General features: G+C 41.3%; 1 protein-coding gene across 1 annotated transcript in view; it reads right to left on the bottom strand.

The window, feature by feature from the left end:
- MAPK8IP2 (mitogen-activated protein kinase 8 interacting protein 2) overlaps positions 1-13,848 on the bottom strand; it is a 38,416-nt gene that overhangs the window by 2,624 nt on the left and 21,944 nt on the right. The window contains exons 4-11 of the mRNA XM_072147638.1: positions 8,904-8,976; positions 6,764-8,611; positions 6,199-6,274; positions 4,371-4,540; positions 4,128-4,237; positions 3,628-3,738; positions 1,981-2,051; positions 1,623-1,721 (exon numbers count right to left, since the gene is read on the bottom strand). Of these exons, the coding sequence (XP_072003739.1) occupies positions 1,623-1,721; positions 1,981-2,051; positions 3,628-3,738; positions 4,128-4,237; positions 4,371-4,540; positions 6,199-6,274; positions 6,764-8,611; positions 8,904-8,976 (2,558 nt within the window). The remainder of the gene's footprint in view (positions 1-1,622; positions 1,722-1,980; positions 2,052-3,627; positions 3,739-4,127; positions 4,238-4,370; positions 4,541-6,198; positions 6,275-6,763; positions 8,612-8,903; positions 8,977-13,848) is intronic.

The raw sequence follows: 13,848 nt of genomic DNA on the forward strand, positions 1-13,848 counted from the left end.
AAATTGCCAAAAAAGGTTTAGAATGGTTTTTTGGCGCAAAACCACCATAACTGCGGCGCCAGTGCCCCCCAACCCCCAATGTGATGCTTTTTAGGGGCGAATTAAGACTGCCATGGGCCCTGGGATTTTTTACATGTATGAATATTACAGCCCCTACAAGTCTGGAATCACTTCCTACATTTGGTACTAGAATCAAGCTTCTAGGACAGTGATGGTGAACCTTTTAGAGACCGAGTGCCCAAACTACAACCGAGACCCACTTATTTACCGCAAAGTGCAAAGACAGAAATTTAATTTGTGATTTATACTCCATGCTCTGTCACAACTTTCATTGATACCAGCACCTGAGGACACCAATAAAGCAGAAAATAGAAGAAATTTGGATGATCATTGTAGCTTCCCTCCTGGGTCCCATACACAGGAAGAATTGTCAGGGCCGGAGCAGGAGCTACAATGATAATCCAGATCTGTCCACACCTTCTCACTCCTCCAGTAGTCCCAGGTAGCTCTGTCACTTTAATATAGCTCTGTGCTCAGCAAGTCATGGGGTATCTGGGACTGCAGGAAGATACCTGGAGTCCTCTCTGGTGATGGCCTGAGTGCCCACAGAAAGGGCTCCCAGTGCCACCTCTGGCACAAGTGCCATAGGTTAGCCACCACTGTTCTAGGGGGAAGTGAGGATGTGTCCCTTCTACCTGCTTTCAAACGGCAGTTTCAGAACCTTTGGAAGACTCATGTACATGTGTATCGAGAGCAGGAACAGATGTATAAGAATTTCATGGGTGAACGTTGATCTGAGTATAAAATTTGGGTGGTTTGGGTGCCCATGGGCCCCCTAGAAGGCTTGGGCCATGGTCTACCACCCACACCACCTATATTATAATCCTCAAATGTTGATTTACTATTCAAATGGTATTTGCCTAGAATACCTTCTAAGGCTGCATTCACACAGTGGGGCTTATTTACTAAGGGTCATGGATCGCACTTTAGTTGGACTTTTCATGGTTTGTGGGATTTGCTAGGACAGGTATTTAGCAGGGGATTGTGTCACACGCGATCGGATTGTGGCGCAGCTGCGACAGAAATAGAGGGCGTGCCGTCAGACAATCCAACTGCTTCGGACTGAGCACGGGATTTAACTTTCAATTTGTGTCGCAAGACAATGCAATTACATACACCGGGAAGAAGATAGTGAACTCCGTTGGACCTGAGCGGGGAAGCCACACATGCAGGATATCGGGCGCACAATCTCAGTGAATCTCAGTGAACTCCTCCTCCAGAGCTACTGATGTGTAGTACAGATAAACTGTAGTGCGTGAGTTCTATAGCTTCCACCAAGTGCAGGGTGGAGTATTTGGCGGCATCTGCATCAGCTCAATAACATGAATAGATAAAGTGACATTTGCATAACAGGGCAGAAATGCTCATATAGAAGCACAAGGCATTAACTAGTGATATATAGTAGCAGACTGTTCCATTCTAGGTTCCATAAAGATGATCCACTTGGAAAACAATAGTGGCTGTACATTGTATGGCCAATCTTACAGTATACGCTGCATAATTATTTCATTTTATTTTGGGCAATATTGAAAATTCAGCCTGTACTTGAAAATGAAACTCACCCCACACACTCGGCCACGCGCCGCATAGAGTCTTGAGAAACAAAGACGTGGCATGCAAATCGATTCAGAACCGGGTGTTTCGTAATGAAGCCAAAATAACTGGGAGAAGAAGAAAAATATACAAACCTAAAAAGTCACAAATAAGCAAAAGAAATCACTGCCAAAAAGAGAAATTTATGAGAGGGGGATGCGTAAACATAGTATATACACATTTCCAATTCCGGGTTCTCCTTTACTCTTTTGGATTGTTATTGATCAGCTTCCATTTCCTTGAGTATAATACGTAGTGAGTAAAATGTAAGCTCTGATGCCCATATAGATATATACTGTAATACGCTGCTATCAAGTCACTTCTTACCAGCTGTTCCTTGGATGACAACCACAGAAGGAAATATTTTTCATTTGGAAAAAGTGACTGCAACGTTCATCCTGCAAAACAGTGAGTAGAGTGAATGATAAGTACGGGGTGGATAAGATTTATCTGCACATTTAAGCATTACAATGTGATATGGAAATATGGTAACAAGGCCAATAAACAAAGGAATCACTCGTTTCATCATGTCTATCATTTAAACATAAGGACTAAAAGGTGTCCATATACTTCAGAGAAAACGTAGAGAAAAATGGACGATTTTAACCATAATGGATTTTCATAAAAGGGAATATAAAAAAACATGATTGGTGTTTCAACCAACAACAAGACACCATCGCCATTCGATAAAATGTTCTCCCTATAGTTGGACAAAAATAAAAATGGCCTTTTTAAAATCAAAAGGCTTGAGAAGCACGAAACGGCCCATCGCCACATTGTTTATGTACAGCATCTTCCCAAAAAAAGGCTCCTGCTCATAACCTCAGTGAGTGCAGCTTTATTATCTTCTTCTAGGATGTATATGGACTGTAGCTGTCTGGCTCTGCTCTTCGTCCCTGCTCTGTCCATACTGCCACTCTACTATCGAAATTGTCTGGAAAGTGCCCGTGGTGTTTCTTCTCTACTTTTCTTCATCTCCTGCTCTGCTCTGTCTTATGCCATTGGCTGTATGTGGCAGCTGCTGGACCCAGGGCAGTGCTGTCGGGGATCTCCTGTATTATAGGTCTGCTCTGGGGGTCTTCACTATTATCTATCTGCTGTAAAGGGTCTCCTGTATTCATAGGTCATCTCAGGGGGTCTTCTGTATTATAGCTCTGCTCTGGGGTCTCCACTATTATACATCTGCTTGTGGGGTCTCCAGTATAAGTGTCTGCTTTGGGGTCTCCACTATTATCCATCTGCTGTGAGGGTCTCCTGTATTCATAGGTCATCTCAGGGGGTCTCTTGCATTATAGCTCTGCTCTGGGGGTCTCCTGTATTTTAAAGTCTTCTTTGGGGTCTCCACTATTATCCATCTGCTGTGAGGGTCTCCTGTATTCAAAGGTTATCTCAGGGGGTCTCCTGTATTATAGCTCTGCTCTGGGGGTCTCCTGTATTATCCATCTGCTCTGAGAGTCTCCTGTATCATAGGGCATCTCAGGGGGTATCCTGTATTATAGCCGTGCTCTGGGGGGTCTCCACTATTATCGAACTGCTCTGAGTCTCCTATATCATCATAGGTCAGCTGTGAGGGTCTCCTGTATCATAGGTCATCTCTGGGTCTCCTGAATTATGTGCCTGCTCCAGGGTGGGGTCTCCAGTGTTATCACTGTATGTTTTGAGCACTGTATTTGTGGTCTGCTCTAAGGTCTGTATTAGCGATTGTACAAATGCAGTATTTGGTTTCTGGGGGGCATTTGGGATGTACTGTGGTTTTTGGCACATCTAGGGTTCTGGTTACTAGTGTGGCTCCATGAAGTTGAGCGATTTGACAATGGACACGGACCAATAAAGGTTGTGCAACCCTGCCATAACTGCAATATGACTGGTTTGGATGTGAAAGCCATTTAACCATTTAATTATTTGGACTGCTGTTAAACTGGTTGGCTCACACGTCTATGATTTTAGAAATCATTATGAAGACTTCTGACTTACCTCTGGACGGTCGTTTCCTCTCAAAATCAGTTTGACGCCACGTAAGGAGATCTCCAGTTCACAGCTAGCTGGTGGCCGTAGGTGCACTGTCAGCTTCCTTGCTGTTGCAATCTGGTAGAGGTGTAAAAATCAACAGTAACACTCAGGGTTTGACCGTGCAATAAGAATCTATCTTGTATATCTATCAATACTTAGGCTGTGTAGCCTCTTCAGCACAGTCCCTTAAGACTATTTTGTGTGGCCTGCTGGTAAACACAAAATATCTTATGGTAGTTCTACTGATATCCATTTTTAGTCATTGTTAGTAAGTAAGCCTTCCTGATACAGCGGCTAAAATGTGGATATTACAAAGATTTGGTGCCAAAAAACGAATCTTTCACAAGTGTGATCTTCATTATGACTATTCCAGATGGTTTTCATGTTTAGCATGGAAACCGTAATTGGAAACCAAGGTACTACATATGGGATCCCTGCACTTGGGTCATTGCTTACTCTCTTACCTTCTGCATGGCTGCACACAGAATACCATTGCCCTGATGATGTGGAACTTCAACAGAACCCAGAAACTGCACATCAAACATCTGGACCCAAGGAGAATTTCCTTTGATCACTGCACAGATCATAAGAATTATATAAATATCATATAATATCATCAAGTGGCACATGTGCAGCACCTAAACTAAAAACACATTGAATCAGGTAGTGTATATAGATGATATAGCAGAATGGTACGATTGCCTTACCAACATTCTCTTTCACTGGGCACACAACTTCATGGGCATAAAAAGAAGGGAAAATTCCTCGCTCTCCCGTCCTCATGTTATAACCATGGCACCATGAGCCATCCTCACACTCCACCAGTAAAGGGTCATCAACATCTAGTTCAAGCTCATCTTCATGACGAGGAATAAACCTGAATAACACAGTCACACAACACATCAAAGACAAAACTACACTGCCCCTTATCTGATGCATAAGTAAATGCATATGTTGTCTCAATTCTTTATTACATAGACCTGACATTCATTGCTATTTTTTAATACACATAACTAACTTGGACACTAGCCGGATTAGTGACAAAACATGACAAAAGCAACTATGCAATTGTCATGTTATGTGCTTTTGGGACATGGTGCATGGTGAAAAACGGGGTGTGTGGCAACAGGTTCCCTTTAAGGGAGTAGCTCAACCAACATTAGCTAAAAGCAATAAATATATCATCAGCAACTCATCTACCAAGATATCACAATTCAATTTAACATTTATCTTAAAAAAATAAAGAATAAGTGTTTTGGAACAGACAAAAGGCAGGGCGGATTGGCCAACAATTCTAAAACGAGAAATCCAACTGGGATGGTGATGTCCTGGGCCAGTGGGGGGATTTTGTGAGCTACTGGTGAAGTAACACGATGGACTCCAATCAGCAATGTGCTGATTCTGCTGTGTACAGTATTTGCAAAGAGATGGATCAAAAGAAAAGAAGGCAAGTAGCACGCTGGAGTTCTGCACACACTCTGGGACTTATATTTTGAAGGACAAATAATCCAACAGAGCTAGATCTATTCTTTACATTAGTTCTCTGCAGTGATCGACAAAAGGGGTTTCTTATATTTCCCTCTCCTTTGTAACTTTTGATATAATTATTTGGCCGATTTGTGGCCAAAACTTAGCTCTAAGTGATCATGTACGAAACTGAGATTTTTTTAGGGAGGGAATTCCTAAGATATCATAGGACTTTACTAGTTCTCTTTGGTTCCAAAAGTCTACTTTTTTTTTTTTTTTACAAAAAACAGATCTCAGAATGTATGTTGGTTTATCTATTGCGAAGGCACATATCAAATCAGGATGCCAGTGTGAGTGAATCAGATGATGCAGCAAGATCCTACAAAATAATGTTTCCTCCGCATTTTAGCTTCTGTGACTTGTGCTGCAACCTTAAATGTCTGAGTTTTCCTAAAAGTCCACCAGCAGCCCCCTTATCACCCTGCCCTGAAATGTGCATAATCATAATGAGTAGCACTTCATAATAAGCAGAACTTCATACCGCTGTGAAACATGATGAGACATGACTGAGACATTTACACATGAGAACAAAGAATGAAGTAGCAATACTAAAATGGGACAAGTTTTACACTTTGTCCAATCACATGATACATGGTTCTCCTGTTCTGCTTGTATTATGTAAGATATTATATAAATACATAAATGACCCTTAACACTTTCAAAAGAGGCACCCAATGTTTTGTGCATCGGTCTACGCCGCACCAGCACCCCTACTGCAGTAATCCCTATCCATGTCTATCTACTCTGTGTCTATCTATTATTGTGAATGGTATATTTTGGTACCATAATTGTTTCCCCATATGTAAAGTAATGTGGTCATGTACTCCTGTATTGTGCTGTATTGCAATGTCCTGTAACTATGTTGGTGTGCAACCAAGGATCTAACAACATAATAGAATGTGCCTCTCGAAGTATTTATATAGTTAAACCGGTCTCTAAATATGTCCCAATTTTGGCAAAGACTTGGCAAAATAAATAGGGACTAACTACAGGGTACACTTTTCATACCTGAAAACAGCTCTGTGGGTCTGTTCACGTTCTTCTCCATTGAGTACACATGAAAACAGCCCAAAGGACTCAGTACCTAGAAAAAATTACATTATTATGACAAAGTGACAAATATGTCACAATATAAATCTAAAATTAAGTGCAAAAAATGATTACAGGCAGTCCCTGAGTTACATACAAGATAGGTTCTGTAGGTTTGTTCTTAAGTTGAGTTTGTATGTAAGTCGGAACCGTATACTTTATTATTGTAACCCCAGTCAAAGTTTTTTTGGTCTCTGTGACAATTGGATTTTAAAAATGTTGGGTTGTCATAAGAACCAGGATTAACAATCAATCTTCATTACAGACACCTGTGATAACTGTTAAAGCTGTTTATTGTAGCCTAGGACTAAAGTACAGTAAATTACCAAAATCCAGAGGTCCGTTTGTAACTAGGGGAAGTGTGTAAGTCAGGTGTTCTTAAGTAGGGGACCGCCTGTATGCAAACTTTAAAATATTCACAAATATTAGAAAAAAATGAATGCTTTAACAAATGAATATATCTCAGTTAAAACCATCAACTTACTTGATGAACGAGAGGTGCTGTTGACAAAAACATTGAGAAACTTCTTGGAGAAAGGCAAGTTTGGCTCTGGTGACGAGTCTTCTGATGAAGATTCATTTTCATGAGCTTCCAAATCATCTCCAAAGTCATCTTCTTCCAGGTCACAAGCATCACAAGCTCTAAGAAGGTCGCTGCCATCACTCAGTATGGATGTACATCTTTGAAGACTAACCAGCTCAAGCTGAGTGTGCTCATCCACTACTAATGTGTATTTCATTGAATCATAGGCCAAAGAGTCATCTATGATTCGAGATTCAGCTGTAGGACGTTCCATGAAGGATTCTTCTTCAACACAGTTATGATAAGGAGAACTTTTTAGACTTCTGTAATAAGGAATATCTTTATCTTCATCAGCAGTATATTCTAGGTTAAAGCCATGATTGGTTTTTGCTGTAGATGTGTCCATTGTGGGTTGATTTTGGTCCAGTTCTTGGCAAAGATCATCACATAGATCATTATCCTCTAGAATGCCAGAATCTAAGTCACGATCAATATCCCAGCCATGTCTTCGCTCCTGAAGAATTTGTTCCGTGCCAGGCCAAGGTTTCTGTTCAGCAACATGCCCTGGAGATTGGGGACGACATTTAGCTGTATGAGATAATCCCTCAAGTTGAAGAGGAATTCCTTCAAATATTGGAGTTACTGTATCACATGAGTCATGCAATACATACAAGCCAGGACCATTCTGCTCCCTCTCATGATGACTAAGGGAATGTTGCAGCGTTTCCATATCCACCAGCTCTATACTCTGTTGTGCTGTATCTAGCTCTTGTGATGGTTCTTTGGAACTTGTAAGATCTGTCTCAATGTCTGGGCTAGCTGGTTCAGGATCCAGCTCAGAGGCAGGAGAAAGAGTATCACACGATGGACTTTGCCTCTGAAAACACTCATCTGGACATGAAATGGGATATGAGCCTTCAGATATCATCTTATTTACCAGGTTGCTGAGAAGCCATGGGGAGTCGGAATCCTCACTTAGGTCAGCTTCTGATTCAGAGTCCGAGTCATACTCACTATTTGCATCTGTTTCTGGCATTAGCTTGGGCCCAACAGGTAAGTAGAATGAGCGCCGTATACTTTCCAGGCTGCGTTCTTTAGTCTGATCCACTTTCTCTTGAGCCATGGTTTCTTCTTCATTCCATGTACCATATTTCTCTTCTGGTTCCATCATTAGCGGCTCACTTTCTCCCTCTCTATCAAGTAGGATAGAGTCTTTGATACCTTGACGCCCTCCTTCTCCCACATGATCTGGTTCTGGATCAGAAGTTGGGGAGCTTGCTTCTTCAATAGAGTTAGTGAGGTGAGAGGACCTCCCACTGCTGGACTCACTGGTTAAATCCAGTTCTGTTTCCGAAATTGAAGAGATCATGTTACCTACAAGTCTACCTCCATCGCAAGCAAATGCTGCTTCTATTTCACCTTCTATATCTGAATCAGAGCCAGGGGAGCTCAGATCCTGACTGCAATGTCCTGTTGGCAAGAATCGGCCTCGACTGGTCAAATCAGCCTCGATACCAGGATCTGAAGATGGAGATGTTGTTTCATTGGAAGAATTTGATGGATGTCCTCTTGTGCTCCCCCTCTGCTCAAGGCTCAAATCTTCCAGGTTCACGTGAGTTGGTGTAGATACTCTCAACTCTGAATCTGATTCCCAGGGCCCTCCATGACTGGAGACATGATTTCTTTCTGCAACATTCCTTGAAGGATCAGTCACTTCTTCATTAACCAGTTCTGCTTCTACAGAATCACTATCATCTTCTTTTAGAGTGTCCAGGTCAGTGTGGGTAACCTGGGTATGGGATTCCAGTTCTGTAGATTACAAATGTTTGCTATTAGTAGAAAATAATGAAATTATTATTACTGGTATATACAATAAAATGGGGAGATTTAACGCAAATAAAGTATGTATGCTCCAAGCAGTGATCCCAAAACAGAAGGGAAAGGGAAAATTAAATGAATTCATTCTACAACAAATGATTTCAGCATGAGCAAAAAAAAAAAAAAATCCCACCCATGAGGAACATATGCAACTAATACAGATGAAGAAATCCAGGAAAATATTTATAGACATCCATGCAAAGAATGAGTCCAACTCTCTCACCAGTCTCATTTCTCTCAGGATCTGCCCAGGTGTCACTCTGAGAAATGAATCCACCGTTGTTGTTAAGTGTATCCTGAGATTCAGAGAATAGAATATCTCAAAATAATCCAGTGTAATTGGTGGCACCTCACAGATGCCGAATTTATCCACAAACCTGTACAATTAAATATAAAGTCTACAACTACACTATGGCTTTTAATTATTCATAAACTATCCATGGTTACAATTCACTTGCTAGCAAAACCACATTTCTCCTGTCTACCTGACTGGATTCCTAAGCATTATTAATAATTAGTTGCTATTTTCTCCTATTGAGTTATTTAACTCAATAGGAGAAAATAGCAACCAATTATTAATTATAATCGGTTTTGAATGTGAAAACCTGTCATCTCTATGGGAAGGAGTATCTTGATTTTCTTTTACAAACTAAGTAGAATTTGTTAATGAAGTATATTAGAAAAATGTACACAACATAAAAATGATCTCAAATGACAGTTACGCTTTAGGGACCATCTTTCTCCTTATTGTTGGGGTCACAGTCATACTTTTAATGATCACAATTCCATGGATAAGGGTAAGCGTCTGTATTAGGAAAAAGCTTTTGGGTAGATATCCAATTCTCAGTTTCTCAAAACATGAAATAGAAACAAATTGCAAAAATATCTTCAATGGACTGCTTGCAAAAAGCAGAGGTCAATCTGCTCATTATCTCTCTCTCCTCTTTCAAAAGCTTAAGGGCTCATTCACAAGGCCGTCTGCGGGGACGTACATGCGGCCGCATGTACGTCCCCATAGACGGCAATAGCGGCACGGCGGGGATCCGGTGCCACACATGTGTGGCACCGTTCCGGGCCGCACACTGCAAAAACATAGAGCATGCTCTATCTTTTGGCGTGTGTGCGGCCGTGCGCCGCTATTCTCTATGGAGGGAGGAGGGGTCACCTCCTCCTCACCTCCAGCACACGGCGGTATGTCCGCACGGCGGGCATACCGCTGTGTGAATGTACCCTAAATAAGAACTGCCACCAGATTTTGACTCCCTGACTAACAATGCCTGCTGATGAAGGGGTACAAGTGCTATCACCTAAAATGAGCTGCCACTGTACTGTACCTTAATTACAGATATTTTTCTGATATACAAATTAGCTATTGTGACTCATGTTTGGTATCTGTGACTCTTCTCTCTCTCACACCACACCCATTATTCTGACTGACAGCTCTGTGTCTCTTTAAATCCTGGCTCTGCCTTCTTGTACTTAGGGACCGTCTGCTAATATTCAACCACAGACATATAAAGCTCTATGTACAGATGGGAAATATTGTGTCAATTTTTTTACAGAGTGCCTTGTGTTACATACATGACATGAGACCAGTGACATCATCGCAGGTCTCTCAGCCTTCTAATAATAGCAAACTATACAACATGTATGGGATCACATGAAATCATGTTGCTGTGACTTCATGTTGTCAGATACATGCATGGGGCACAGTTTGCTATTACTAAGAGGCTAAAGTACCTGAGACGATGTCACTCTGGTCACATGACATGAACTGTGACCGCTAAGGAGGCATAAGACATGGGGAGGATTAGATGGGAGGGGCCAGCCTGTCATTCATAAAACAAAGCATTTGGGGTCATTGTGTCATTTTGTTTTCTGCCTATATAATAAATGTTCATATATCCTTGTACCATGGTTTTGTACAATTTTTTTGTTTAGAGATCAGTGGCGAATTAGTCCACAACAGAAGAGCATCCAACAACAGAAACACCATGGTGGGAGATTCATTATGCCTTCTCTGATTATCCGACCTGCATGCCACTTTGGCTTTGAGTGAAGTCGGGTTGGGTTGTGGGCAAAGATGGGCGTGAGGCCTGGCCTGGCACATTTACTATGGTTTCCTCCGGAAACTACAGCAAGAACCTGACCTGGCACAGAATGCCCTGGTCAAGAGGCAGAAGACACGGGTGCCGGCGGGGGAATTGTAACACGTTTGAAATGCCTTAATAAATTCCCCTCCCCCCCCCCCCAACCATGTATCAAAACAAGTAACATATTACAAGAGTTACAAGTTACAACAGTAAGTAAAGTAATGCAAGCTAATATACCAACAACTAGAAGAGGAAAATAAAGGCTGTTATTTTATGCTTTAGTGCATCCCTATTAAGTTATTCAAAATATACATTAAATACAATTTAAAAAAGCAAAAAAAACAAAGTTATTAGAAAGACAAAACTGTATTATGTAACACCTTTGTTATTTATCAGTGGTCATGCACCCTGTGCTTAAACAACACTAGGTTTTCTGGGACACAACATTTGTGGCTTAGTAATGAAGGCACTAATGTGTACTGTGTAATTTGTGGGTCCAACATTTTATTTATTTTTTTAAATCAGATTGATCTTTATTGGATAATTTCCCCTCCCTTCCCCCAGTTCCGAAAAAAAAAGCAGTTTGAAAATACATCACTCAATCTCCGCAGACATCCACCAACATTCTCACCCTGACTCTAGTACCCAGGACCTGCGTTTGGAGACATCAAACTGGCCATTTGCCCATGGCCCACTATCCCAAAGGGGTCCTCTGCATGTGAACTTTTGTGGGCAGAGGATGTATTGCTCCTTTAATACCCCACGGTTGTGCCCAGGTGAAGATGCTTATCATCTATGTCCTGTCTATACATCTATCATTCATCGGTCCAGTTATCCATCTGTAATTTGTCTAGGTCTTATCTATATATCTGTCTGTCTATCCAAGTTCAGGAAAAGGCAGCCCTCCGTTAGTAGTGTCAAATAAAGTGGGGTGTCTTTATTCCATGAACAACGTTTCAGCTCCTTGCGAGCCTTTATCAAGCATGCTTGACACTACTAACGGAGTGCTGCCTTTTCCTGAACTTATATTATAGTCCCCTGGCCTGGGGACCTACGGTCTGTGCACCCACCAGAGTTGCTGCTCCGAATTTTCCTTTACTGTCTGTCTATCTAACCATTGATCTATCTAGCTTTTTGTCTATATATTTATCTATATATCATCTCTCTACCTATTAACTAGCCATCTATTAATTGATCTTCTATCTCTCATAACTATCCATCTATAAATCTATATCATCTTTCATATTTATCACCTACCTATGGTCTCTCTATCTCCTATAAAATTCTCCTACAGTCCCATATTACACATTGTCTAACTATACTACTGTTTGGAAACTACAAAGTGTTTTTATTGTGAGGGCTAAAGGAGCCTCTTAGTGATTGTGACTCTTCATAAAATTGTTTTATTTTGGAACCTCACTTTTAGTTATGTGTCTGAAAGCAGCCCTGCTTGTACCTCCCATCACCATCCTATCCCTCAGTAGCATCTGAGAAGTTAAACCCGCTATATCCAACCACAATGCCCACAATTTTTAAAATTTATCAGCAATGCATTGGTAACAATGCATTCACTTTAGCAAGGAACTCTGACTTAGTTGGTGGCACAGTTGGATCCAGCGAGCCGCCATCGTCTTTCTCAACACCAGCAGAGGACGACCTACCTCCAGTTTACCACAAGTATTCATCTGCACCTCTTCCACACATCCCAGCACACAAAGTAGCAGTTTAGTAGAAAATACCTTATCTAAAAGATTAAGAACCCCAGCCCAGAAGGTAGTCGGATGAGAGCATAATCAGAGCATATGAGACATATCTGCAGGGGACATCCCACACTTTGGACAGGCAACAAACAACCGCACTCCTATGTCAATAAGGAATTTAGGTGTACGATAGACTATGTAGAATATACAACTGCGACAACCTACCAGTCTGGATCGCCTCTAGTACCCCACTGTTCATCAGTAATAGGACCTGCATCCCTTTCCCACTTCTGCCTAACCCTAAGAGGAAGACCGTCCAAGACCTTTTTCTAGCAAAAGATTATACATCAGAGAAATAATTCCCGATAGGTAGGTAGTAGTAGCAGCTATACAGTGAATAAGTGGATCTGTTTTAGCGTTTAATGGGGTCAATCTTTTTTGTGCCACAAATACGTGTCCCAAAATCCTTCTGCAACCGCTGGTACGTTTTAATATCCACTCTGTCACTCAATTGTGAGAGCTTGAACAGCCCCACAGCCCTCCAGTACAAGCTTTCGTCAATTTTCAAAAACTTAACTAAGGCAGGATTATTCCATCAAGGGGTAAGTTCTATAATTCTTACAATCCCTCAAACCCTTTGTGGTCAGTTAAGGTCTTCCTGGATGTTGTAAGTTTATGCAAATTTCATATCATATTAAGTATTAAGGTCATTTTACAAGACCAAGTTTACTGTGAATTAGTATGAAAGTTTGCTTAGGTTGGGGCTGGAAAATCTGCCACAAGGACCTAAAGTTTCATGCATTGAACTTAGTCGTGTGAACTGAGGTCATGTTGAACTTGTAACATGCAATAATCGTGCAATCCTGTAACTATGTTACAGTCAATCCCTTGTTATTGTAAAAAAAATAATCAAGTTTCCTCCCTTGAATGCAGCTCCATACAAAGAATTGTACAAAATAAGAATAGGCCACAGCATCCGATGTAGCGAAGAAGGCGATAAACCTTTATTCACACGAGCACAAGAAAAGCTGCAACGTTTGGACTCGAAGCGAATCTTTGTGAATTCATGGCGAATCGAAATGTTGTTGCTTTTCTTGTGCTTGTGTGAATAAAGGATCATCGCCTTCTTCACTACATCGGACGCTGTGGCCTCTTCTTATTTTGTATGGACCTCGGACCTTAGGCTGCGTGCACCACCTATATCAGTGCTTAGAAGTTACGTTGTTGTCTTTTCTCTTTTTTTTTGATACAAAGAATTGTATTATAGGAGATCCATTTTTTCAGGCAAGTATCCTGAATCCAGTGTCCAGTTTCTCCATCCTAGTTCAATTATTTAAAGGGATCCTGTCACCAGCCCCCGCTCTTGTAAAGAACT

Source organism: Engystomops pustulosus, chromosome 4 (assembly GCF_040894005.1).
Source record: "Engystomops pustulosus chromosome 4, aEngPut4.maternal, whole genome shotgun sequence".
Taxonomy (NCBI): Eukaryota; Metazoa; Chordata; class Amphibia; order Anura; family Leptodactylidae; genus Engystomops; species Engystomops pustulosus.